The sequence below is a fragment of the Magnolia sinica genome, chromosome 1 (genome assembly GCF_029962835.1).
Source record: "Magnolia sinica isolate HGM2019 chromosome 1, MsV1, whole genome shotgun sequence".
In the NCBI taxonomy this organism is placed as follows: domain Eukaryota; kingdom Viridiplantae; phylum Streptophyta; class Magnoliopsida; order Magnoliales; family Magnoliaceae; genus Magnolia; species Magnolia sinica.
The window spans coordinates 141,122,786-141,150,678 of NC_080573.1; the positions used below are offsets into that span (position 1 = coordinate 141,122,786).

At 41.0% G+C, this 27,893-nt stretch overlaps 2 protein-coding genes across 7 annotated transcripts in view; one reads left to right on the top strand and one right to left on the bottom strand.

Moving 5' to 3' along the window:
• LOC131221439 (guanylate kinase 1-like) overlaps window positions 1-27,153 on the bottom strand; it is a 77,865-nt gene extending 50,712 nt beyond the window's left edge. Inside the window, exons 1-10 of the mRNA XM_058216694.1 lie at window positions 26,688-27,153; window positions 26,313-26,420; window positions 26,110-26,186; window positions 25,896-26,025; window positions 24,972-25,334; window positions 24,708-24,829; window positions 24,484-24,619; window positions 24,326-24,371; window positions 24,105-24,213; window positions 23,794-24,012 (exon numbers count right to left, since the gene is read on the bottom strand). Coding sequence (XP_058072677.1) covers window positions 23,880-24,012; window positions 24,105-24,213; window positions 24,326-24,371; window positions 24,484-24,619; window positions 24,708-24,829; window positions 24,972-25,334; window positions 25,896-26,025; window positions 26,110-26,186; window positions 26,313-26,420; window positions 26,688-26,690 — 1,227 coding nt within the window. The 5' untranslated portion in view covers window positions 26,691-27,153 and the 3' untranslated portion in view covers window positions 23,794-23,879. The remainder of the gene's footprint in view (window positions 1-23,793; window positions 24,013-24,104; window positions 24,214-24,325; window positions 24,372-24,483; window positions 24,620-24,707; window positions 24,830-24,971; window positions 25,335-25,895; window positions 26,026-26,109; window positions 26,187-26,312; window positions 26,421-26,687) is intronic.
• LOC131221444 (nuclear transcription factor Y subunit A-7-like) lies at window positions 3,864-15,464 on the top strand. 6 transcript variants are annotated; one of them, XM_058216723.1, is made up of 8 exons: window positions 3,911-3,959; window positions 6,226-6,573; window positions 8,580-8,698; window positions 9,391-9,462; window positions 10,723-10,887; window positions 14,485-14,613; window positions 14,713-14,952; window positions 15,049-15,464. In XM_058216723.1, exons 2-7 carry the CDS (start codon window positions 6,309-6,311, stop codon window positions 14,926-14,928), a joined length of 966 nt encoding a protein of 321 aa, XP_058072706.1. In that variant the 5' UTR covers window positions 3,911-3,959; window positions 6,226-6,308; the 3' UTR covers window positions 14,929-14,952; window positions 15,049-15,464. The 6 variants fall into 6 exon arrangements, with proteins under 6 accessions (XP_058072691.1, XP_058072706.1, XP_058072685.1 ...); XM_058216708.1 differs by having other exon boundaries at window positions 3,864-3,959; window positions 6,268-6,573; window positions 14,485-14,952; XM_058216702.1 differs by having other exon boundaries at window positions 14,485-14,952.
• Window positions 27,154-27,893: the final 740 nt, after the last annotated feature.

A 27,893-nucleotide genomic window follows, 5' to 3' on the forward strand; every position in this document is an offset into this window, starting at 1 on the left:
TCATCCTGTACATTATTTTATATATTTAAAAAATGGTTTAGATTTGCTTTGGAATAATTAATGGCCCGTTTGGCCAGGCGGTTTGGAAGGGATTGGATGGTATTGGAAGGGATTGGAAGTTAAATCTCAGGAGTGGCCGGGCGTGCCCAATAGACTTGGTGATCTGATCCCTGGATACAGCAATCCTATGGATCTTAAGACAATCCATTGACAACACCATCATTACCTTTAGGGTCCGTTTGGCCGATCGGATTGGTAGGGATTGGACGGTATTGGAAGGGACTGGAAGTTAAATCCCGGGAGTGGCCGGGCGTGCCAAACTGAGTCTGTGATCTGATCCCAATCCCATGGATCTCAAGACAATCCACTGACAACACCATCATTACCTTTAAATCCCATCCAATCTACCCTAATCCGTTCAAATTTGCCTGGGACGTGTTTGGTTCAAGGGATTGGAAGGGATGGGAAGGTTTAATCCCAGGATTGGCCCGACATGCCAAACAGGCTGGATATAGCAATCCCATGGGTCTCAAGACAATCCACTGACAACACCATCATTACTTAGAAATCCATGCCATCCACCCTAATACCATTCAATCCCTTCAAATCCACCCGGCCAAATGGGCCCTCAAAACCCATCCAATCCACCCTAATCCGTTCAAATTTGCTTGGGACGTGTTTGGTTTGAGGAATTGGAAGGGATGGTAAGGTTTAATCCCGGAATTGGCTGTGCGTGCCAAACAGACTTGTATAGCAATCCTGCGATATAAGCAATCCCATAGATCTTAAGATAATCCACTGACAACACCATTATTACCTTGAAATCTATGCCATCCACCCTAATACCATTCAATCCCTTCCAATCCACCCGGCCGGGCCCTAAGTAATGAGATATCGTGGGTCTTAGGTTAATGGATGTTAAGGTGGTACATATAAAAAATGTATAACAGTGTGAAAATAAGTGATTGACTACATTTATGTGTGGTGTACATGAAGTATATTTGTAAGTGTTACTGGAAATGAAGTAACATATAAAAATTGGGTAGAAAAATTCCTCTACAGCAAGGAAACTAAGCAACAATAAACTGCATGAATATAAATATAGAAAAAATAAAACCCTACATGTATATATGAAGCAAAAACCCTAAGACAATGAATAAGAAGAAAAATAAATAAATAGCAAGTGACAACTGTTTTGGGTACTTATTTATAGAATGAACTTTTTGATAATTTTCAACCGTCCAATATATGTCCACCAATCCGATTGCCCAATAATCAGTTTACGGGTCACGTTGCATCAAATCTGTTATCCATAATTTGGACAGTTTGATTATTCTTACTCATATGCAACGCATACAATTTCAAAGTAATTTCTAGCTACCTGTGCATCATTCATCCGCCAGAGTATGAAAGCTTTCCTCACCGGCTCTAATCTTCTAGAAGCCGCCAGAATCCCCACGTGTACGTATCCTATCCATCCATATTCCGGTAAAGAGTCAGTAGACCCGCCTCCATGGAATTCAGTGCAACGTACTTACATCTCAGAAGTGGTTAAGGGATAACCAATCGAAACCATTCATTTACTTGACCCTAATGCGAACGGTGAACAATTAAAAAATCATCCATCATCCGCTTGTTTTTCTTATACTGCCAATTTCAAGGGAGGGATCTCTTTGATCAGTAATCTTTTTCTAAATAGGAACGTATACTAATATTAAATCAGATTCAAGGTACGGACCACCTATTTCTCAAACATGGGTAAAGAAGAAGGTAGGCTGGGTAGGGTGTATGGATATTTCCATGGAAACGGAAGCACAGGAGCATTTCCTCAGCCGCCTTAGAAGCGGATTTCCTGTGAAACCCTTTCGCGCAAAGTTTTTGGGCTAGAAACTTAGGTGGGAACCACTGTAATGTTTGTGAGAAATTAACCCCGTCCATACACTTTTTTAAGCTCATTTCAAGGCGTGGGAAAAAAAAAAAAAAGACTGGATATGAGACTCAAATGTGACGAAGACACAACCACAGTTGAAATATGTATGAAGCCAGGGAAGTGTTGAATTAGGATGATATTTGTGTTTTCAGTTCATCTAAATAGTAATGACGTTGTAAACAATATAGATGACATGTAAATATAATTGTTTACCCTATGGAAGTTTCAACGGTTGAAATTTTCTTGTCCATGTTTTCCTTTAATGCAGTCTACTTGAGTCATGGATCCTGCTGAATATTTATCTCAAGTTTAAATTAAGCTAAAAACCGGATAAACAGTATAAATATCTCACAGACATAAAGTTTGCAGCGCAGGAACTCCTTGCAAAAGGCTTTAGCAGGAAATCCGCGTCCAGCCGCCTTGGCATGCGTGGCAGTCAGGTGTTGCCGTCACTTGGTGCTGCGCGTCAACCAGCAGGCGAGACAGCGTACGGGCTGCTACCCTTTGCCACGACAGATGACGACGCTAACGGCGTAGAGCCGTCATTTTGCCGTTAACTCATCTACTTCAGCCAGATTCTCGCCACGTGTCGAGCCACGCCCTTGCCTCTGCAAGAACTCAGTTTGGCAGTTTGTGTAAAATAACTGAAACTCACCTATCCACGTTAGCGTATCCTCTCGTTGAATGTAATGACCAAAATGACCTCCTTCCCCTCCAAACTGGAAAAGGAGAGTTTGGATGGCTAAGATTCACACATGTGGGGCCAGGGTTTGGTTATGTACAGGATTCCATGCATGTGGGGCACATGATTTGGTACCCAAAGCTTTGATGCGATTGGGTGCGTCTTAAAAGTCTGACGACCTGGATCGAAACGTTCTGAACCGTTGATATGGTGGCAGACACGGTCTAGTGGAAAACAAATTCATCTATGGTCTGACATTCATCCGACACAGGCTTATCTTTTAACAAGCCATATTTTCGTCTGTCCCCAATCCACGGTCGGGCCCATCGAATCAATGGCTTGGATCACCAAACCATGGTATACTGATGAGTGATCATGTGTGCGAGGAATCGGAAGATTCATCTCGTGCGTGGTTGGACTTGGATATGGACTAGTTCCTTAGTCGAAATACAAATGTGGCCAACCTGATGAGTTTGACCATCCTGATTTTTTTGCCAGGGCTTGTTCATGGTGGGCCTTTCGGGACGAACGGCATGGATCTCTTTACCTTGCTCTTCATTTTCAATTGCTCCAAATCGCAATCTCGATTGGGGAGCAGCCCATCTAATACGTGGCGAGTGGGGAAACTTCTAACGAGATCTCGAGTACCTAAACGAGCAGTCTTTTGTATGGCCCACTGCAACACGTGGTGGGTGCGACCCATGACTGTGGGGCCCACCATGATATATGTGACTGTGGGACCCAAGGAATGAGACGGCTACTCTCTAGAGTAGGAATCTCTCCCAATGCGTACCAACGCAATACGAAAGCAAGATCCAGTGCACTCATCAAGTGGGTCCCACTGTTTACGTATCATGGCCGAAAACCTGACCTGTCCGGTCATCAGGTGAGTCGTACGGGTTACCCAAAAATGGATGGTTAGAAATAAAAGGCCAACGGCCCATGTTTGACGTGTCCATGTGAACGACATAATCACCATACGGGCCTCATTTACAGGTCAAAGCACAAGCCATTTATGGCTCACTCGAGGAAATGTTCAGATCTGGCACTGACATGCTGCTAAGGGACGTGCGGTCAGGATGACTTCGAGATTGCTATCCTCGCGAGTAGAGAGAAGAAAACGCAAGGATGCAATGCAACGTCATTACGAGAAAAAAACGAGGTTAATTCCGTCCTTGTGCCTAAAACATTTTAAAACCTGTTTTGGAGGTATTTCAGATAGGAAGGAGAGAATTGGATTTTTCTGTCTTCATAAAATTGCAGACCGGAAATGGATTCTCAGATGAATCGATTGCCGTAAAGAAGAGAAGAAGAAGATTCTAGGGTTTCTTTCACTGCTATAAACTAGTACGTTTCTTAGTTCCCTGCATCGCTCCCATTATAGAATTTGTTTTTGCGTTTGCAGTAGTTTTTCGTCCCTTCTCTTTCTTCCTGAATGATCTGTGGTCTTGATTAGAATTTGGTCCTTCATGCCCTATCTGAGCGAAAAAGGCCCACCTTCCTACGGAGGATGTCTCCAGAGTCCTCGGGTTTTGAATTTCTACGAGTGGGTCCTAGATCAATATTCCAGATATTGGTCTGATCGGCCGAACTGTGGATGGATCGTGTCCCCGAAAATCTCTCAGATCCGATAGTCCTGATGGTTCAATTGGTTGCCTGCAAGTAGGTGATTAATAAGGAAACGAAACAACGGTCCGGATTCGATGGGAAAAGGGCCGAAGGTTGTATGGATAGGACTTCTTATGTGGGAGATTTTTTGGGGCTGGACCATCCATGGTGGGGCCCAACAGATCAATTGTGTCGATCGCTAAACTGTGGGCCCACTCGTGTGATGTCCCTGGGCCAAGGATTATATGATCACTCTAAAGATTATCCACTTTTGGTTAATCAGGAAAAAAACATTTACTTTCTGTTTTTCTTCAGTTTTTTCTAATTATTTCATATATTGAAATGAGATTCTCTCTCTCTCTCTCTCTCTCTCTCTCTCTCTCTCTCATTTTATTTATTTTTTTGCTTTTTTTTTTCCCGCTTGGTTGTTTACTTGGGCCCTGTTTGGTTGCCGCTTAAAAATGAGTTCATCTCATTTTAGTTAACAGTAATGATGTATTGATAACTCTAATTCATACAAACTACGATCTCTTATGCATAATTACCGTTAATTAAAATGAGATTAAATGATTTATAAGTGGCAACCAAACATGGCCTTAGTTTCTTTTGCAATGGTTTTGATATGGTTGTGCTTTTTCACAAGGTAATAGGGTCCATTTGGATCCTTGTATTGAAGCAGGGCCTTAGTTTCTTTTGCAATGCTTTTGATATGGTTGTGGTTTTTCATAAGGTAATAGGGTCCATTTCCATCCTTGTATCAGTCAATCCTGGATTGGCCAATCCAAGCATTCCCTCCCAAACCCTTGCTTGGAGCCTCCACGACTGACCAATTCTCAGGATTGCTTATTTCACCTACCACTCTCCAATCCTCAAAAGTAGAGATTGAAGATTCCCCCTAATTTGAGGCTGGCATGTGTGCCACATATGATTTACTACCTCTTCAATCTCTCCACTCACAAATTGCCACAGCATTTCTATTAGGTTCTACATGTAGAATCCCCACACATGGCACATGTTCCAACCCAACATGTGATTGGGAAATCCAAGTTGTATATGAGTTGAAATCCACTATGAGATGATCTGCTGTAGAGTTCAGGCTAGTCATGTGGTCCATCTGTCTTATGAAAAAATTAACAGTTTAGAAGAATTTCCCTCGGTCCACATTTAACTAAAACATATTGCCTGCCTAATTCTGGACTGCACACACTCCCCCCCCCCCCATTTTCTTCTTCTTTGTAAGTGGTGCATGTGGGGCTAGAAATCCTGTTTGTAAGTAACAGGACTGGTTTGCCAGACTTGGTTTCCCACCACCAAAAGACCTCTAAATTACATACATACATATATGGGTTTTCCTATTGTCCCCAAAAGTTTTGAATGACACGTGGGATGCCCTACCATTGATCAAGACGGTTCATTTGATAGTACCATTGGGAGAAAGCCAGGGTGCAAAACCACTCCTAACGGATGATCCTAACCCTTTGTATGAGGCCAATTCGTTACAACCGTCCTTTGTTTAGGAGCAATAGATCACATGGTTGGAATCTTCAAACCAAATTGCTACTTTGGAATCATAAGCCATACAAAGTGGGATCTATCTAGTGGATGTTTCAAGATGATGATTGAGCCTATTTTGTTTCTCCATTCAATCTTGACCATCTATTTTCCAATGCTATTGATCAGATACTTAGGATCATCCGATTGGTGTGATTTTTGAACCATGGCGTGCTCCTAGTTGTATGAATGAATGAACAGTTCAAATAGATGATAGTTCACCCCATGTCCCATTTAAAAGCTTGGGGGTGGGGACGTTAGCAAAACCCTACACACACTGTGTGTGATCTGGGCATGATTTCACTGTCCTTCTTATCCTTTCTTTTCCCTGTCTTCTACACGTATCTGTTTCATTGATTTCACCAGCTTTCTATCTGTGCCTCTTTTATTTTTCTGCTATATCTTATTGCTTCTCATACTATTTTTGGGTTCATCTATGTCCCTTTTGTAACAGGTTTTACTACATTGCATTGATTGAGAGTTACTTTTGATGTAGTTGGATAGAGGGAATATATCCTTTTGCTGAAGTCGGGAAGCATGCCCTCAGAATCCGTAAATACGAACACAGTAGAACCTGAGGTTCACAGTGTTCTGCCAGCAACAATCCGTTCTCGGCTTCGGTGGTGTGATGTTGGGTATGGTATTGTCTCTCCAGTAGCCATGTTATTGGAGAGCTCAAAGTCTCCAGTTGGAACTGCCAATGGAGGTGCAGGAGCCAAAGGAGTTTCATCACATGCTGATGATAGACTTGATGAGGGTGCTAATGTTAGCAAAGAAATGCAAGTTATGTCGACACAGAAAGGTTCTCTATCTTTAATTTGTATCCTTTTAAGTTGTTTTCAAGGAAAGGCTGAAATCATGCTCTTGTATCACAACATATTGGAGAAGATTAGCCGTCAATATCAGTATAAAATTTCTTTAAAAGATTCTTCAGATTACAGAACAAAGGGATTATTGGCTTATTGCCTCTTCTGGGTAGCTATTGGTGCCATAACAGTGATACAATATGTATTAGATGACAATTTAAACCATGACAAAACATAGTTTACAAACCCAAAACTCTACTTGACTCTATGTCTAGTGGGGTGTGTTGACTCAAGGACCTGGATGAGTCTTTACTTGACTTGATATTTAATATTATTTGTAAATATTTCTAAAGAGAGGGTCTCAAGTCCAACTGGTTGGACCACAGTTTACAGTCCACGTGGTGGATTACTTCCAACCTGATTAAGTTCTTGTGACATCCAATCTTCTTGATAAGTTAGCCCCACCATGAGGAATTTCCCAGTGCAAAAATCAGCCCTATCCAATCATCAAGTGGGTCACACCATAGGATACGGTGTATAGCAAAATACAAGTGTGGTCCACTATTTTTTTAAATTTTTTTTTATTTTTTATTTTTTACACACACACACCCCACATGGGCACTCAAACCCATGACCTCAGTCTTGAAACGCAATCTGTCCACCACTGAGCCATGGGAAGGGAGACCCTAGTGTAGTCCACTTGATCAGTGGATGGAGCTGATTTTTGCATGAAGTTTTCCTCATGGTGGGCTAATCTATTGAACTAGTTGGATGTCCCATGCACTTAGCAAGTTAGAAGTCGGTGGACCATAACCTGTGGTCCAACCAGTTAGACTTGAGACCTCATTTCTAAATAGTTATATATAGATAAAAAATATATATATATATATATATATTGGAAAGGGTGCGTGGCTTGTTGGTTAGAGACGCTGCTCCTGTTGTCATAGGTCTTGGGTCTGAAACCCCTTCATTACCTTTTTTTGTAAAAATAAAAAATAAATTATTTTTATAAATAATAAATAAAAATGCTGCATAAGCAAGCGATTCGCTTTGAGTCGTGTTGAGTTGACTCGATGAGTCAGGACGAGTCGATGCTGAGTTCGAGTCGAGTTTCCGAGTTTTTGAACTATATGAAAAGATGTAACTTAGCTAGTGAGAAGCATGCTTGGCATAAGAATTATTTGAAGAACAGAACACCAATTTGCATATCATGGTCTTGCATGCATGTCATTGAAATAATTCTGTCTTAGCAATCTTTCTTCAGAACCTGTATCAGTCCCACCAGTGCTCTTGTCATTCGAAAATGCCTGATGTGAAATTCTATTGAATTTTTACAGTTCAAGTCTGTCAAAGTTCTCTTTCTACTGATCTGCATATTTGATGGGATCTGTGAGTGTGGACACTCGATTAATATTTTATGCCATTTAATTGGTTGATTCAGAATTCCTACTGTGTTTGGTAACATATTTCCTTGCCAGTTAGGCTATTCAACGTGGTAAGTTTCAGAGAATTTATTGATTGCAATAGAGAAACCTGTCTGCATGTTGCAGTATTTCATAATGAACTTAAAACTGCCACTAGGCATGTGGCACAATGGGTGGTGTTATAACTTCTGTTATGAGTTTCAAATATTATGCCTTGAGCACTTAGAATTTCCAACCTTTTTCTAGTTCTTTGTCATGGTTATTTTCGTAATGTTATAGTATCCTTGTGTGTTTTCATCTTCACAAAGTTGTTGAAAGGCCCATCACCCCACATACTTAAAAAGTGCATGTAATAGAACAAAATCTCTCATGTGTAGGATAGAAGCCCAATGTGTATTTTTATATCAATGTTTGTTTGTTTTGATAGGTTATGTCTATATCACTACCTCTTACATGATATAAATGGGCCTAATCTCACCTTAAATACACTTTTCTATGCAGCTGAACAACAGTTTCTTGTTATCTACTTGGGTGGAAATAGTTACATCATTCTGATACTAATAGAGGCCTTCCTTCAGGATCTGATGGAAAGCATGGGCAAGAACAACAACAGGCTCAGAATGCCACATCTACAATACCTCATGTAATTACTGATTATGCTGTGCCGCATACCCACTTGGAACTTGGTCGTACAGTTGTAAGAGCACTTGTTCCCTATCTCTTCTCATTTATGTGGTTGTGACATAGATAGTTAGGTGTCATTTGGCAGCTTGGATTTTGTGCTTTTGGAATTTGAATCCAAATTCAGACCAAAATATTGTGTTTAGCACCCTGGAATTCGGGGGATCTAGGATTTGAAATCCAAAGCAAAGCTCAGTTCTCAATTCCTCTCGAAAGGCTAGCTTACAAAATCCGATGATTGGAAATCCTCTTGATCAGTCATATTTTTTAAATTGCTCGAGGAGAGCAACAGAATCTCCTCTCCACACCTTCCAACAGCATCCAAAGACAGTTTCTGAATTCCACAGATTGAAAATCCAGGTTTCCAAACACTACTGACTGAATGAAAATCTCAGGGATTCTAAATCCTGGTTTTGGATTCTTAAGTGAAATACCAAATCCAAGCTGCCAAATGACCCCTTAAATCTTTTGGTTGGATGGGACTTCATTGTCAATTTATTGTGGAGCTTGAATTTAATGAAATCTCAGGGATTCTAATTCCCATTTTTGGATTCAAGTCAAAACCAAATCCAAGCTGCCAAACGACCCCTTTAAACTTTTTGTTGGATGGGACTTCTTTGTCAATTTGCTATGGAGCTTGAATTTTCACGTCTTGTGTAATATACTTCTGAAGGAACTCTTATGTGTTTTCCTTTTCAATGTTTACAGGCTTGTGCATCATATCCATATCCAGATCCTTATTATGGCGGGATTGTGACTGCTTATGGAACTCAGGCTCTGGTATGTAGCCTGTATGCATAGAAATAAATGAATCTTGCCTGACTGGTTTGGTTATGCTATTTTAGCAACCATAACCTACTTATAGAAACCCTTCTATAATGACATTCTCTTTACTTTGATAAAATTTCTTGGTTTTGATTCAAAAATAAAAAAATAAAAATCTTGGTGCTGAGCAGGAATTATTAATGTAGTAGTTACGTTCATATAATGAAAGGTTCACTCTGGTTGGTTGTGTTGTGGAAGTACTGCTCCAAAGTGTTCCTCGTTAATTTCTGTTGCATTATAGGATCTGTGATATTTCTAATCTTCTTGTTCCATTCTTGGGCACACTTTATGATGGCCTTCTTGCTGCATCCACATACTCAAAAAAATACAAGCACACAAACTGCTGTTTTCACTAGCTTAGTAAACCAACAATGAATGGAATAGTGAAAACCCCAGAACATCGGACGACCACCAGTAGGTTGCAAAATTGGGAAAGTAAAGGTTTTCACTTCTTGATCTACAAAATAGAGAGGTAAGAGGAACAAGCAAAACAATGCTCAGGTTTTTCATTTCAGATAGTTATGCTCTCGTGCTGGCTCTAGTGACAGTGAATGATCTGTCCTGAACCTAACACCATACTCAGGTTATAATGTACTCATTTGTCTTCTGCGGTCATGTACCAGTTTCGTCATGTTATCCTTTTAATTTATGGTAAATTCGACTCAGTTTGTCATGAATTTTATCCAATTCTGGATGCATAAGTATATGCTTTATTTTTACAATATTGAGTTTTTGAGTACTGAAGAAGCACACACTGAAAAAGAAAGGAAAGTGTATTGCATGGATTTTATTTTTTTTTATTTTTTGGTTGTAGTGCCATGTTATACGTGAAGTTTGAACATGTATGTGGGTAATTTTCTAAAGCCAGGCCATGTTTGGATAGACAGGAATCCATGGAAATGGAAAGTTTATGATTGTTTCCATTGTCCATTTTCATCGGTCATGTTTGTTTCACAAGTGAAACTTCCAATCTCCATGAAATAATATTTCTTGAGAAATGTGCATCCGGATTAGGGTGGAAATGTTACCTTGGAATCCATGGTTTTCCATCGATATCCAAACATGCTTGCATGCCAAATCAATGGAAAACCTTTTCCTTTTCCTGGGATCCCCTGCGAAATGATACTACTACGGGATACTGTCAACAGTAATATTTACCAAATTTTGCAATTGAAGATGATGAAGATATTAGCTAATGGTTCTTGCAATTTGCAGGTACATCCTCAAATACTCGGGGTGCATCATAGTCGTATGCCTTTGCCCTTTGAAATGGCAGAGGAACCTGTTTATGTAAATGCCAAGCAATACCATGGAATTCTGAGACGAAGACAGTTGCGTGCAAAGGCCGAATTGGAAAAGAAATTGATAAGAGGTAGAAAGGTAGGTACATGTGCATTGAACTACCCATCCATAACTAGTATGGGCATGGTTGAGGTTAACACTAGGGGTGCAACTGGGGCGGGTTGGGTTGGGTTGAGGGTCAACCTGAGCCAGACCCAACTTCAAGAGGACCCAATCCGCAATCCCACCTAACAAATTCCAACCCGAGGTTGCCAACCCGAATTCCTTGATACTCCACCCAGACCCAACTTGACCCAACCCAACCCAACCCAAATACACAATGTCATTCCCGACCCGATCCAACTTGACCCAATAACCCGACCAAATACATGTTATTAGTTCCAACCTGACCTAACGTGAACTGAATTTGCTCAACTTGAAACCAACCTGATTTCAAATCATGTTGACGTTTTCCAACCTGAACCCAACCCAAGGTCCTAGACAACCTGACCCGTACTAAGGTTGGGTCAATTGGGTCCAGGTTGACCCGAACCCAAGTTGCAGCCATAGTTCCGTGGTACTTGCTTCTTATTGAGTGGATACAATACAACATATGCCAGCATTGTCAATGTTTTGGCATTGTTAGCGGACGCATCTTTAGAGTGAAAGTTCGATCGTTTCTTTATTGCATTTTAAGCTGTGGTCCTACATTATTTAATCTGTAGGAATTTATGATCACTGGCACATGCTCTACTGAGAAATCTGAAATAATTGGATACTATCAATTCCTTTCACAGACTTTATGAAAATTGCCCTTCAGGATAATGTAAAGTCATGGCATCAGAATTGCCACGCAGTTGCAATAGTTTTAATTATATTTCTTAAAACATTAGCATGCAATGGCTCTTTGCAGTTGTATCATAGATACAACATCTGGAGTAACCTCAAGCTTTTTTAGGACGGGTTGAGGTGATAGTGCCACCATCTTTCATCTTTTAAGTTGCTGGTCTCGTCCATCTTACATGATTAACTGTACAAATTTTAGGGCCCATTGTGGACAGAGAATCATCCCAAAATCACACTGATCATGCGATCCTATGCACCGTATTGGTGGCTAACAAATGAATGGTTAGAATAAAAAGGAGCAGTGGCTCCAAACTCAGCAGGAAGACCAGTATGATTGAGATTATTCAATAAGTGGTGAACTATTCCCATAGTCTCACCTTTAAATAAACATGTCTTTCAATAAGGTTAGGTCATATGGTTGTCTATATATTATACATTGCATTTTTTTCGTGGGAAATTTCAGAAGCTTAGATGTCTTGTCATTAAAGCAGACAACCATTTTGCCTTCCCATCTACATGTTGGCAGTTCCCCTTTTATGTATTTATTTATTTAAAGTTTAGATGTAACCACCCACATTTAAGGGTGCCTTTGTGGGAACCACATTCCATTAAGAAAACCCTAATGCTTGGCCAATCATCTTCTAAAATGGCATAGATTCACTTATCACGTATTTAAGTCACACTGATGATCTTGATCTCAATCTTCGAACCAAGGCCATACTCAACTCACACGTGACTTTTCTTGCAAACGTGTGACCATTCTCCCACACGTAGAAAGCATGCTCATGTTCGTCCTTTTAACTTATATGATGGCATTTCAGTCATGTAAGGCCTGTTTGTTTTTCCAATTGCAGCAGTAATTGGCTACAAATGGATAATGATTACATACCCTTATAATTCCCTATTGATGTCAGTGTGATTTGATTGTAATGATGACTGAGTTAGGGTGTTTGTTTTCTCCATGAACCACTGTAAATAAGGGAGTTTTACAATAGAAAATTGTAATAATTACGATTTCCATTCCTTTGACTGCATTTGAATATTGATTCTTGATTTGTAATTAGTGTGTTAACAAACACCTTCCAAAGATAATCATGGCTCATTTATTTCTAATTACAAAAATTGGAAAATCAAATGGGCCCTTGAGAAGATCATTACATGGTTTTTTTTTTTTTTTTTTTTTTTTTTTTTTTTTTTAAATTATTTTTTAATGGAATGTGGTTCCTTCAAAAGCACCCTCAAAATGTAGGTGGTTATGTCTGAACTTAAAATAAAGTGGTGGTTTTATCCAATTACTCAATATGCTGGTGGTTTTATCCAAAAAGACTTTTTAAATTATTTTTTAATGGAATGTGGTTCCTTCAAAAGCACCCTCAAAATGTAGGTGGTTATGTCTGAACTTAAAATAAAGTGGTGGTTTTATCCAATTACTCAATATGCTGGTGGTTTTATCCAAAAAGACCACCCCCCCCCCCCCCCCCCGAGCAAGAAGATAGAAGGATCCATCAAAGCTTGGATAGTGTTCACCATACAAAGAGAAGATCAAAGGACCCCTTAGTGAGGGGATTGGCTTCTCAATTAGCTTCACGAGGAGTGAAAACTCATCACTATAGATGGTAACAAGTTTTTAAGCTATTGAGGATCAAAGTAAGCTTCCACCTCTCGGACACCCAAGCGATCACATGCATCATGGTGGGCTCCATTGATTTTATGTATTTTCTTCTTTGCCACCTTAATTTTTGTGAAACTATCAACATCAAAACCATTTCATACATGTATTTTCCTTGGTAAATAATCATTGCCCATTTACATGCAATTACCATTGTAAACGGTGAAACAAACAGGTTGAGAAGAACCCAATTAATTTTGAAGAGACTGGAGAAGGTAGACCAACTGGAGCCGAATTTCACCTGAAAAGGAAGTGACTTATGGATTCCGCCTCGGTACAAAGCATAAAGCACATATTGAGCATGGACCAATACCTTTTTAGAGTTATCAACCTTGAGGATTTTATTGGCAATGGCAGCTCAACAACAAGTCTTGACTCAGGAAGGGCATTGGTCACCTACACTTTCGGCCATGGGAGTTTAGGAGAAGCTATGGGACCTAGCGCCTTTAATTATTATTATTATTATTATTGGATGAAATGAGAGCGCCATCCTCAAAAGGGTTAAGAATGGCCTCATTGAGAAGATCTAAAATGTCAGCTACCATTGCAATCCTGTGGTCCCATAGGTTTCAAGGAACTGCAGAGACCAAGTTATTTTGCTTACCCACTAGCTCATAAGCTCCCTTGACAAGACAGTTTCTTCTAGCACAGTGGTAGAGTCCAGGGAATCTAGATGCAAGGGAAATCTCCCGAAACCGCAAATCCTCCTAGAAGAGAATCCTCTCTCCATCTCCAACTTTAAATCTGCTTATGCTCATGACAACTTGACCAACTCCATTGGAGATAGCGTCAAACTCTGGAAATGGCTTTCCAGATGGAAGTCTCATTATCTTTGTGAGTGCGCCTGGTATCCAACTCCTTTCAGATTCGCTGTACTTTGCAGAGATAACCTTTCCTCCAAAGAGTCTCTTGTTCTTTACTCAACCTCCATGTTACCTGGATTATTCAAATTAATCGAATTTTAAGACCATGGAGCTGCTAGGCAAGATAATGACATGGTGCATTTATCTAAACTGCAGCACACTAAGCAAGAGTGAAAACTTCGACAAGCTCATTCTTGTGACTCTTTCTAATAATTTTATTTTCTGTCACTACGAATGTCTATTTTCAAAGTAGTGTTGGTTTTTTGGATCCATGCTCTTGGTCGATTATAGGTGGGTAATCATGCAATTCCTTTACAGCCGTATCTTCATGAATCTCGTCATCAGCATGCTATGAGAAGGGCGAGGGGAAGTGGGGGTCGTTTCCTCAACACAAAGAAGCTAAATAGCATTGCTGCCAACCCCAACCCCAACCCCAACCCCGAGAAGGTAACGGAGTCAAGCCCAGGTGCTCCCATGCCGTCTGTGAGCTTGTCTGATTCTGAACACTCACTGTCTGCTTGCACCCGGGGTTCCTCCATCACCCAGCAAGAAGTAAAAGGACTCACTTCAACAACGCAGGATATGCACGAACAGATCATGTATTCCAATGGGAATGGCTGTTACCGGCAACATTCAGACTTCCACCTGGCAGCCTTCCATAACCTGTCAGTCAAAAGGGGGGAAGAAAGTGATTGCTCACGGCAGCAGCAAGGTGGCTTGTGTGTGGGCCAGGCCCAACACAGGGCCCTCACCATCCAATAAACCCCCTTTGTACAGGGTCCAAGGGTGTTTCCAGCATCGCTTGATTAGTTCCAGTGTCACATGTTTTTTTTTTTTTTTTCTTGAATCTTCCTCAGATTACTCACATGCATTTTCATGTAGGTGTAGAGTCTTCTCTCGTTTGTGGCACATCCAAAACTGGAGCATCATCGGGCAGGCATGCTGGAGTCATGGGGCCCACTTGCAACCAGAGCAGGAAACCCTTGTTTGTCTGCAGTTTCTAAGGCAATTCATTCTTGGCTTGTTTTTTCTTCTTATGCTTTTGAGGAGACGGAGATTGGGAGAAAGGCTAGTATGTGTGTGGAGTTTGACAGACCTAGGTAACTTCCCCTGCCTTCTATATAAAGTGGTAAAAGGCTGTGGTAGAATGTAGAACTGAATTAGTGTGGAAGATGAGAAGAATCGGTAGCTCTTTCCTTTTTTACATGTATATTGGTGTTTTGAGATTCCAACAAATCAACATGATCCAGGTATGTTAGCTCCTGTAGTTCAATGAAAGTCGCCTATCATTCTCGTTATAGATTCATGTTATTAAATGCTAGTGGTTAGCATTTTGTCCAGCATTTCTTTCTACATGGGCCCAGTTGGTCCAACGGATAAACTTGTTCCATAATAAGGTAAGGAACATTCGTACTGGATCATAATTCTCCTTCCTGCGTGCTTTTTAGAATATCTGTTGTGACTAACTTGCCTTATGGGGAATAGAAATAGCAGTCTCTTTTGACTCTTTTCCTGCAACCTCAACCGGGTGTGGTTTTCAGTGATCATTTTTCAAGAATGTAGAATTTTGATTTTTCCTCTCTTTGTTATTGAGAAATAGATGAAAAAGGTTTTTCATCCTTTTTCTGATATTGTTGTGTTGGGACATTGACATTTTCAATTTTCTTTTAAAATTTTATGCTTATGAAATGATGACCCATCCATGGTGGATCCTGCAATTTGGACGGTTTAATTTGAGTTCATGCACACATTCTGTGCAGTACCAATTAACTCCCCTCGTCTTAAAAGGGGTGTTTGGTTGCAAGGAAATCCCCACTTATGTAAAGACTTTCCACCACTGTAGTAGCTTCCTAAAGAGAAAAATGAAAATCTTGTGATAATTTTTGCGGGAAAAAAAATGATATTGTCATGGTACTATAGCAAGATTTTCAACATCTAGACCCTTTTTTTGTTTTTTGTTTTTATTTTTCATGATTTTATTGAGCAATTTTTGTGATATTTAAGTTATATTTTTGTTATTTCATTATATGCATGCACATTTAAAAATTTAAAAATCTTTACTAATTGATAAAAAAATTAATTATTGTTTTCAGCAATATTTTCACGAATATATCCTGAGAAAAATCTCAAATATGAAAAAATCCTGAGAAATTGCCCCAAATGAAATTTGTCATTGCGCTTTAAAAGTGGCTAGTTGCATTTTCCACCAAAACTCAGAAGTAACTGGCCATATTTTGGAATATTGTGAACCCCTCATCCACATGTTGGTGAGCACGAGTGGGAGATCGGACATGCATGCCATGTCTAATGTCCCTTATCCATGGATGAAGGAAAGATCTAAATGGGTTCACTTGAGAATGTCTCAAATGTTACATATATGGGCATTTTGTTGCATATTTTCTCATGTAATATGGGTTATCATGTCTTTCCTTTCTGATCCACAAATATTCTCATAATTGAATTGATTAACTTTCCAATCAGCCAAACATGATTGAGGGAATTTCGTTGCAGAAAGAAAGCTTTCTTTCTGCCTCTTGGCTATTCTTCACATCCAACTCCAGACTGACCCAACGTTTGATACACAGGTAGTGTTTAGGCGCTGAGAAATTTACATGCCGGATGCAAGTAGCTAAATTTATAAATTTGGGGGCTTAATTTAGTTAGATCAAAAACTGAAACTTGTACTGATTTGGTTTCTAACTGGATGATGGGTGGATATTTAATGGATGGTCGTAATGAAAAATAATCAACGGTCCAAATTCAACAAGAAGATGCCCATCAGTCGAAGGCTTGGAGATTTGGTCAATTGATATGATTTTGAGATGACGAGCCATCAATGGTAGATTCTGCAGTTTGGACTGTTTAATTTGTGCCCAAGTGCTGCAATTAAGGCATTTATTAACTATGGACCATCACTCTGCTTGAGTACCCAATTACTCCATCAGGTACATCTCAAAACCTCTTCATCCTGCAGATTTCTGTTTAGCTGCAAATCGATGCCCACATGGTGGACGGTAGTTCGTGTGATGATTAACTAATACCTTTGTTTGTGTTGTGTGGCCCTCTTTGGGAGCTTTGGAAGAAAATGGTTTCCATGAAAATGACATCACCCTGGGCTAGGAGTACACTTTTTGGCAGAAAACATTTTTCAAGAATTTTTTACAGAAAAGCCCTAAATATATTCCTAGCCCTTCCACTGTTTTTTTTTTTTTTTCAACTCTCTCCAAATGCTTAAAAAGTAATTTTCAAAGAAAAAGTCACACTCTCTCTGTATTTTCCCACCTCCTAAACAGACCCTAATGGGATGGATCTCAAACCAAGTTATTTGTACCATTTAATGACGTAGTTGTAAGGCCCGTATCCTAGTCTGTACCGTTTCGTTGGCTTCCGCGGTCCTTCTGATCGAATTCCGGCAATTCTCGACCTGTATTCGACGTTTGCACGCGATCCTAATTCGGGTCTCGCATACCAAAGTCAGTTCGAACCAGAACTTGTATCATGGCGACCGTGCTGTCGCCGCGGTTCCAACGCCACGACTCGTGTACCGAACCGAGGCCCAGGCCAGGAGACGTGGGCCAGCGTTCGTTCCGAAGAAACGCCGCGCGTTGCGAATTTCAAAGGAATCTCTACAACATGTCTCATCAATCAATCAATCAATCAATGTCAAGTACAACAACCCATCCCTACCTTTTCAAAAGTCCACTCTCTCTCTCCCCTCACCATCTTCTTTTTTTCCATTTTCAACCACAACTATAGCCCCATCACCCTTTCCTTACAACCACCACATCACCCCATCCCTTAAGCCACTACTTCTCTTTCTTTCTCTCATTTCATCTCTTCACTTCCCAAGCAACACACCATCCCACGTCCAAGCTCTTTCCCTCCCAAACAACAAGTGTGGCCCACTTTCCCTACCCTCTCATCTCTCATCTCAACCGTTCATTCATTATCTACCACCATCAAACTTGAAGGCAAGGAGCTAAGGAAGTTAGGGGAGTAAGGAGAAGGCCTAGAGGTGGGTGATCCACCGTTAATTTTCATTTAAGGGCCCACTTATGATGGGACCCATTTTGATGTATGTGTTTGTGATTAAAGAGGGACCCATAGTGGCGGGGTCCCTCCACTCCACCGATCTCTCTCTATTTCTCTCTCTCTCTCTCTGTCTTGCATTGTTGATGGCCCACCAGATGATATATATTATATCCATGCTGTCCACTTAGTGGACCACTCTAGAACCCACTAGTGGAGCACACTTTTTTTTTAAAAGTTTAGGGTGGGCCACTCATGCAGGCCCCACCTTGATGTATGTAGATAGTCCACGCCATCCATTCCGTGGCTTAGCCCATTTCAAGCGTTGAGCCGAAAAATGAGCCAAATCCTACTTTTGGGCGGGCCATAGCATAGAAAATAGCATTTTCACCGTTGAAATATAACCCCTCCCCCCCAAACAACAAGTGTGGCCCACTTTCCCTTCTCATCTCTCATCTCAACTGTTCATTCATTATCTACCACCATCAAACTTGAAGGCAAGGAGCTAAGGAAGTTAGGGGAGTAAGGAGAAGGCCTAGAGGTGGGTGATCCACCGTTAATTTCCATTTAAAGGCCCACTTATGATGGGACCCATTTTGATGTATGTGTTTGTGATTAAAGAGGGACCCATAGTGGCGGGGTCCCTCCACTCCACCGATCTCTCTCTATTTCTCTCTCTCTCTCTCTCTCTCTCTCTCTCTCTCTCTCTTGCATTGTTGATGGCCCACCAGATGATATATATTATATCCATGCTGTCTACTTAGTGGACCACTCTAGAACCCACTAGTGGAGCACACCTTGCTGTCCAAACCTGGATGGAAGGAAAAACACAAATATCAATGATCCACACAGGTGGGCCATGGCCATGTGGGACCCATCATAATGTTTGTGTTATATCCATGCTATCCAGCATCTCTGGATGCTGGACGTGAAGAGGGTGGGGTGTAGCTAACATGGGGCGAGTGTACTGACATGCGTGTGTACTAACAACTAACAAAAAAAAAGATTCTTTTTTTTAAGTTTAGGGTGGGCCACTCATGCAGGCCCCACCTTGATGTATGTAGATAATCCACGCCATCCATTCCGTGGCTTAGCCCATTTCAGGCGTTGAGCCGAAAAATGAGCCAAATCCTACTTTTGGGCGGGCCATAGCATAGAAAATAGCATTTTCACCATTGAAATATAACCACCGCCCCCCCCTCCCCCCCCCCCCCCCGATGTTCTATACACTAAAACCTCTCGAATATTGGACTCGATGGATTTGTATCGAGCCATGGAAACCAATGGTTGGAGTGGATTCATCTGATGCGAGCCCCACCTAGTAAAAACCACGAAAATTCAAGTTTTTCAAAAAAAAAAAAAAAAAAAAACAGGTGCAGCAGCTGACGCTGCTGCTGCAAAATGCACGCAGGCAGCGCCTGCGCCTATGCTTGGAGGGCGGACGACCTGGCAGGGACCCACGGTCCCAGCCGTGGGCCCCACCATGATGTGTGTCTATCATCAACACCGTGCATTTTGTCGGGTCCCCTCTGACAGTGGGCGACCCCAAAAATCGGCTGTACATGGGACTCAGGTGGCCCACACGGTAGGAAACAGTGGGTTGAACATCTGCCATTGAAACCCTTTTTGGGTGTCCAGAAGTTTTAGATTATTATGAAATTTGTTTTCCCACTTCATCTGGGTCCGTATGACCTCATCGACGGGCTGGATGGCAGATGAACATCACCATGGGCCCTAGGTCCACGTGACCTTATGAATAGTTTGGGTGGCAGATAAACATCACCGTGGGCCCCTGGTCAGTTTGGATGGCAAATAAACGTTTCGGTGGCCCCAGGTCCACGTGACCTTATCAGCAGGTTGGGTGGAAAATAAACATTTCGGTGGGCCCCATATTTGTGTGACCTTGTCAACAGGCTGAGTGGAAAAATAAATTTTATGGTGGGCCCCACATGAGACCCCATGATGTATGTATTGTGATCCACACCTTCCATTAGTGTGAGCCCCACCATGAGGTATGTACCTCATCTATGTCGTACATCCTTCCCATCCCTATGGGACCCACCATGATGCATGTGTTGCATCCAAACTGTCCAACCATCCCTTTTAAAGACAAATTTAAGGCTTGAGGCAAAAATAAGACAGATCTATTTATCATGTGGACCACACTGCACGGTGAGGATTAAACGGCTACCATTGGAAATCCTTTGGGACCCTATGATCAGATTGAATGGGAAATAAAGGTTATGGCGGGCCTTGGGAATTTTAATGGTGGAAATCATTATCATCACTTATATTTGGGTGGGCCCATTTGATATACATGTGGCCCATGTGATTAGGCCCAACTTGATGTATTTGTGGTCCGCCCATTGAGGCCCACCTTGACGTGTATGAGGTATGTTGTTGAGGCCCACTTTGATATATATGAGGCCCGTGTAATTAGAGGCCCATCTTGATGTATTTGTGGCCCGATGTTGAGGCCCACTTGATATATATGAGGCCCATTTGATGTATCGGAGGCCCTTGGGTCAAGGCCCAATAGGATGTACATAAGGCCCATTGAAATGTGTGATTCATGGCAGGCCGTGCCTTGGGAGCGATGTTGGTTTGACATCTACATTGTAAGGATGATATTGGTTAAATGTTCGCATTGTCACTCTCCCTAAGGCCCATCAATAGGCCCATACTTGTAGTGTGTAGGCCATTTAGGCCCATCTTCGTTATGAATGGAGTCTATTACCATATAACATGCTTAGTATAGATCCAGGATTCATGATCATACGCATCATATTTATGCTTGATATGAGGAGTGACTGATCATAGTATATGCCCTCGGGTAGATTGTTTATGGGTTCCCTAATATGCGGAGTTGCCATTCATAAGCGCGCAGTATGCGTGAGATTTGTTGCATGTCTGGTAGAGTGATTCATGTACTTGTATTTGTGTGATTATGATTATTGTATGTCCTAGCGACATCAGGGTCATAGCCTCCACAGATACATCGTGGATGGCTAGATTAGATACTGAAAATACTATTTCTAGCATCGGGGCGTCATAGATGTCCTTGGATGAAAATTCATAAACCCGATGGTACCAGAGGATGACTCCAATGTCGAGACCGAGTGGATACACGAGCACGCGAGGGCCGTATACCAATAGGCCGCGTCTCCCAATGTATCGTGGTCGGTTGGAAAGGAGTGTGACCTTACCCGCCTGAGTGAGACGGCAATTTCTAGGTTGAGTTTGACCAGCTTGAGGAATGGGTCCGCTATCGACGAGCCGAGATCGATATTGGCAGGCGGATAGTGAGGTCTCTTTCACTCTCCCAGTTATGCGTTCGGATAGGGGCGGCAAGCTGGTGTAGAGTGTACTAGACCCCGGTGATTATCCAAACTGAGAACCGTACTGATTTGATGCTCTAGTGAGGAGCTGCATTGATATGTGGATGTGGATTGGCATGCTTGACTTGCATTATGCATCGCATGATCTTGATATGGTCGATAACATTCATATCTTGCACCACATAGCCTTGGTACGGCTGATTGCATTCATGTACTCATCAGCATGATTCTGCATTACTTTGACCTTGCATTCTGAGCACGCTCATATTGCGCATATACTTACACCACCCTCTAAGCTTTCTATAAGCTTATGCATGATTGATGCGTGCAGGTGACGCCAGGATGCAGCCATAGCCTCGCCGCAATTGGAGCGTGCAGCCGAGCTTCTGGAGTTTTTGTTATTTTCATTGTATTGTATTTTCCTTTCATACGCTTTGTACTCAAAATTTTTTATCATAGTGGATTTTGTGATGGTGTTCTTGCGGTTATTGTTCGTGCGTTATGCTTGTGGTTATGCTCATTACGAATTAGATTGATGATTAGAAATCCTCCTTGTAGCATCCCAAGATCGGAACCTGGTGTATGGGTGCCGGGAGTTGAGAATGGGGTACTACGGAGGCTGTCCACGCCGGATTTGGCAAACAGAAATTTTGTGAGCCCGGTTTCCTAGTTTAGGGCGTGACATTGTGTTTGTCCAACAACTGGTGCATTTGTGAGGTTAAAACACATGTTTCACATACCAAGTTGCCCTAGGAAACAGCAAGTCACGTTGCCGTTGTTCAGTGCATTTCCTCAATGGAATTGCTTGCAAGCTTTTCCCACCATCCATGCCCGTCTTGTAACGAATTTGATGCTCGTCCTATGAGATAAGTGACAGGCGGATGCTCTTGCATGGTGACCATCCTTCTTCATGTTTCCAGTATCAACTTTCATTCTTCTTCTCTTTTTCTTTTTTTTCCCCCTTACATCATTGCATCTGCTTGCCAGTACAATGACATGATAATGGACTGGCATTAGTCTGGTACCAGATGTGCCAAAAAGAATATTAAATACGTGTGCCCTGACAACATACGTGTAAGACGGCGCAGAAACAATACAACTCGGCACAAGTGAGGCGATACATGACCACAATAAAAGTCGGTGACAGTTGGTATCAAAGTTTGGTTGAAGCCAAGAAGATGAGTTGTTGGGTACTTGTCATGATTGATAGAGATGGAATTGTAAATACAGGGAAGGGCTGATTGCAATTGGCCTACACGGAAAAAAGATTCTTCACTTTTTAATTGCCCATCAAATCCAATCAGTAACAAAATAGCGATTCTTTTCAATTTGGAGACGCAACAATCACGGAAAAGGAAATCCACATGTTCCAATGCATATCCCAACAGCACCTCAACAGGCTTTTTAGGTTAATGGGGATTTGGCATATACCAGTCAGAAGATGAGGATAGCTAAGCCAAATACGGCCACTAGCTAGAAAAATCTCAACTTGTAGGCCAATGATCATAAAGTACATGAGGCTGACGCCCAATCCCAATTTCTACATATTTCGCAAAGTGTCCTTGCAAGTTCGTATTCGAGACCAACCATGGTATGACTAGATGTGGTTTTATTGGCCATGCGAATGACTTTCCTATTTTAAAGAGGGGGGAAAAAAAAAATTGGAAGAAAGGGAGTCATCCATGCCTATAGAGCACATTTGGTTGCACCAAATTATTATGAAATTTCATGATTAATTAATCCAATTTGATGCAAATTTTCATATTTCATGAAATTTGGTGCAACCAAATGCTTCTAGTTTTAGTATATCTAGGAATGGGTACAAAAATCCATTGAACTAAATAGCCCATATATCATTAAGCTGTCACTACATGAAAAGACATCCTAGAATTTTCAGTAAGCATTTGCAGAAGATGACACTACTAGTACAACAAAGATCAGCCAACTCCCAAAGGAACACAAACCAGACACATTTATCCTCTCTCCATTCAATTTCTCCTCGAAAGTCGAGATATTAAAAAAAGTTAATATATTGTAGTTCTCCGCAACAAATAAAGAATGCGACGAGAGCAGCAGTATCCATATCTTAGTTCGTTTCCTGTAACAACTTGCAATTGAATAGGGTCCGGCCTCTTACTCGGGTGGTAGACTCCCAGGAGTTTCAACACCAGGTCAAGGGTTTGAGTACCCACGGTGGTGAAATCCCACAGCGTGCGTGTGTGGGGTGTGTGTGCGTGTAAAAAAAAAAAAAAAAAAAAAACTTGCAATTGAATATATTTATCTAGTCCTTCCAAGTTAATCCAAAACTTGCGCATGGGTTAGCACAAGCAAAAGCTCTCTGTTTGATCATTCCAAAGTTTCAATGTGGGATTTTGAAGTTGTTCGATTATTTTTGGGCCATTTCCAAATGGCATACATGTTTAACCCTCTTGTCCGGCCAGGAGCGCCTCCACGAAGCGAAGATACATCAAGCACAAACCTGGTCAGTTCATATAAAAGGAGAAGTTATATGAGCATCCAACATGTATGTGGGAAATATACTCCATTACTAACTGGGATAGAAAGACTTACAAGCTATTTGAGGCTTTTCCGAGTTCAGTACTTCCACACTGTATTAGAACCTTCTGATCCATTTCAAAGACTGATTGGGCTGCTGCTGGGATTTCAATGTTCTTCGTAGCTGGATGATGTTTAAAGGTTTGTTTTATTTATTCCAGTTTTGTAGAGAATGGACAAAGTAAACAAAAGATAAGTTGAGGAATCATCACAAGAGACCGAAATATAGGACCTACATGGTTGATAGCCGGTGTTGGTGCTCCCATCCAGACCGAGGATTTTCTAAGTCAAACCAATTAAATCAAACAGTCAATTTGATGTTGACTTCTACTAATCAGCTTTGAAATTTGTATAGTGAATGAGAAGAGTTCATTGTTGAAAAAGCAACAAGCACCTTAAGACTTCCATAGCATGTTTCGAGGTCGCCGTTTACCAATATATGGTCAAACAGGCCCGACGAATTTCCTTGCTCGAGCTCGGCTCTTGCATTTCTAAGACGATTTTGGACCTGTTCCTCTGTTTCGGTCCCCCTACTCAATAGTCATAAGCACAACCATATCTAATTAGATGTTGGTCGATATTCAGAAGAAAATCCTAGACATTGGGATTTGAAATTACCGTGCACGGAGGCGCTTCTCAAGCTCCTCAAATGAAGGTGGACAGATAAAGAAGGATATCACTTCAAGAGAGCTTGCCTTCACAGATCTAGCTCCTTGGACATCAATATCAAGAATGCATCTCTACAAACAGAAAAAAACAAAGGACACAATCCCAATTGTATCAAATATGCAGTGATCATTTGTTAAATACCATGATGAATTATCATAACTGCAAGGGCAGAGTCTATCTGCTTGAGTTTAGAGAAGAATATGGCATTTTTACCTTTCCCGAATCTGTCACTTTCTCAACTGCCTCAATACTCGTTCCATAGAGGTTTCCATGAACATGTGCAAATTCGAGGAACTTCCCATCTTGTGTATCTTTCTCCATCACGCTTCGTTCAGTGAAATGGTAATGGATTCCGTCCTTCTCTTTGTCTCTTGGAGCACGGGTGGTGTGGCTCACGGAAAACCCAAAGGTGGACGGGAAGTCATTCACGAGCTTGGTTATTAATGTACCTTTACCCACACCAGAGGGACCGCTGATCACAACTGGCTTAGGCCCTTCACCTTTCACCCCTTTACTCCAAGCAACCACCTCAGTGTCCAGTATCTCCTTCTGCTCTTTAACAAACGGGGTGTCAACCTACACCAGAGGAATTCATATGATGCACGATCAATAAAACTGTGTTCCTTCAATAGACCCAACAATGGTACGATTGGGACCCATATCTTAGTAACCTACTCCATGGTATCTGGTGGCCCACACATAGGATGGGGAAAATTGGCAATTGCTATATATCTTCCATATCAACTGATCCTATCCATCCAATGAAAATGGGCAATCACAACCAATGGTCATGTGAACCCACTTGGAAGCATCTACAGTTTATTGGGCCATGCAAATGCTCAATTGAGTGTTGTATATCTCTATATGAGAGGTAAAGGGAAGTGCAGAAAATGGTGCTGGATTGAAATTTACCGCATCTCAAACGTTGGATAAGTTGGTTATCAACAGGCCCACAACAGTATCTATTCCATATCGATGGCATGAGGTGGCCTGATATGAATTCATCAGAACCGCAAAAGTGGCACCGCTCACTCAATAATCTCATGGGGACTATCCAGTTGATTGTTATGCCTATGAATGTATGTTGTGAATCATCAATGAAATCAATTGAATACAAGCCACAAGCAGAGTTCAAACCTCAAGAAACCAAGTGCAATCATCCGGTGGGGCGTCCCTCTTAAGAATCAAAATCCTATCTTTATTTAGAAGCACAGCAGAGTGCCCTTTACATGGGGCAGGTTTCATTCCTAACATAGTCGGAATCACCCTGCCAATGCATGAATCAATCAACAATCCAATTCCAAATGATAACCAAACGTAGCAATACAACAAACTCGACTAACAATCACACCATTTGCCTGTCGACTTATTGAAAATACGGACACTAATCGACAAGGTCACTCCATCATCTGACCCTCCGATTGCGTACTGAAAAAAAAGAAAGAAAAAAAATTTGCAACCACCAATCAGACTTACAATCCGCATGGATTCAGTATCTATCGCAGAACCAGAAGCAAGAAGAAAAGATCACATCAATATATCAAAATCACTCACAATTTTCTCGCCAACGACGGTAGCTGTCTGGTAGCCTCTGGATTCTGAATCAAACCCAACTGGAAGAACTTCTTGTAGCTCATCTAGAAAGAACTCCTGAGCTTCTCCCTGCTTACAGAGACAATATATCATTCCCCAACTAATGGAACCAACATTTATATATATATATATATATATATATATATATATATATATATGGGAAAAGGTACTATGCGCTCGACCTCACAAGTCCGTCCCATGAGGTCGAGCTGTGTGGGCCCCACTGTGATGGGTTTCGCACATCTACCCCATCAGTCAGATGCACCATTCCATCGTGCATCTGACTGATATATATGTCACGCACAAAAATAAAAAAATAAATAAATAAACACTTACCATTGAGAAATCTTGGTCCCAAAATCAAGCTTCAACCTGAAAAATCATATATACAGAAATAGAAAATGAATATAAGCCTAAAAAACCCTCCATCCCACGTAAAGTTAAAATCTAAACAATCTTTAAAAACAAACAATTTGAGAGACAAAAAAAAAAAAAAAAAAGAACGAGAAAAAGAGGCAAAATAGACAAACCCATCAAATGTGACCAAATTTCTAGCCTAAAAACAATACATTTGACTAAAAAATAGATAGAGAAAATTAAAAAAAAAATTATGCAAAAATTAAATTCCTTCGCAAAGAGACATGAAACCCATCAACCACAAAATCCAAACTCAGCTTCATCAAACTAAAGACCCAATCTCTCTGAATGTTACTCAATATCCATCCCTCAAACGCTTAAATAGAGAAAACCCATCAGCAAAAATAAATAAAAATAGCCAACAGCCCATTCAAAAAAAAAGAAAAGAAAAGAAAAGAAAAGAAGAGATGAGAATAAGGAAGAAAAGCCTGAGAAAATCTGTTCCGCAGATAGAGAAAAGAAAAACCCACCTCAACCTCGTTGAAATCTTTGGATCTGATAAGTGTTTTGAGCAGAGATCAAAGAAAAACAGATGAAAATAGACCACTAAACAAGAACTTGCTAAAAATAGTAGCTTTTCAGCGTTGATCGATGACAATCAAAACCCGATTTTTTTTCAAATGAGCATTTGGTCCCAATGATTCTTTGGAAGGGAAAAGAAAGGAAAGATTCTTTGGAGAGGATAGAAAGAGAGAGAGAGTGAGAGAGAGAGTTGCATTGAATTTGGGGCGTTCAAACGCCAGTCTTATAAAGGTGTTTTACGAAGCTTCTTTTTGTTTTTTTTTTCCATTCAAAACCGATGAATGAGAAAACCGCTTTTAAAAACCGCTTTTGGGAAACCGAGAATGGAGCAATCTCTCCGGATGCGGATTCCGTCCTGCGCAAGGATTCTATGTGGGGTCCACTGAGATGATCGTGAGAAAGCTACTCCGTCCATTCATTTTTTGAGCTCATTTCAGGAGATATGACTAAAACGAAAGTGTATCCAAAACTTAAATGGCCACATGAGAGAAAACAGTGAGGATTTGGTGACCACCGTTGAAACATTTGCGTGAGCCCGAAAGTTTTGTATCGGTTTAAGTGCTCGTGTTTTCACTCCATCTCAGTGAAAATTACCCAATAAAC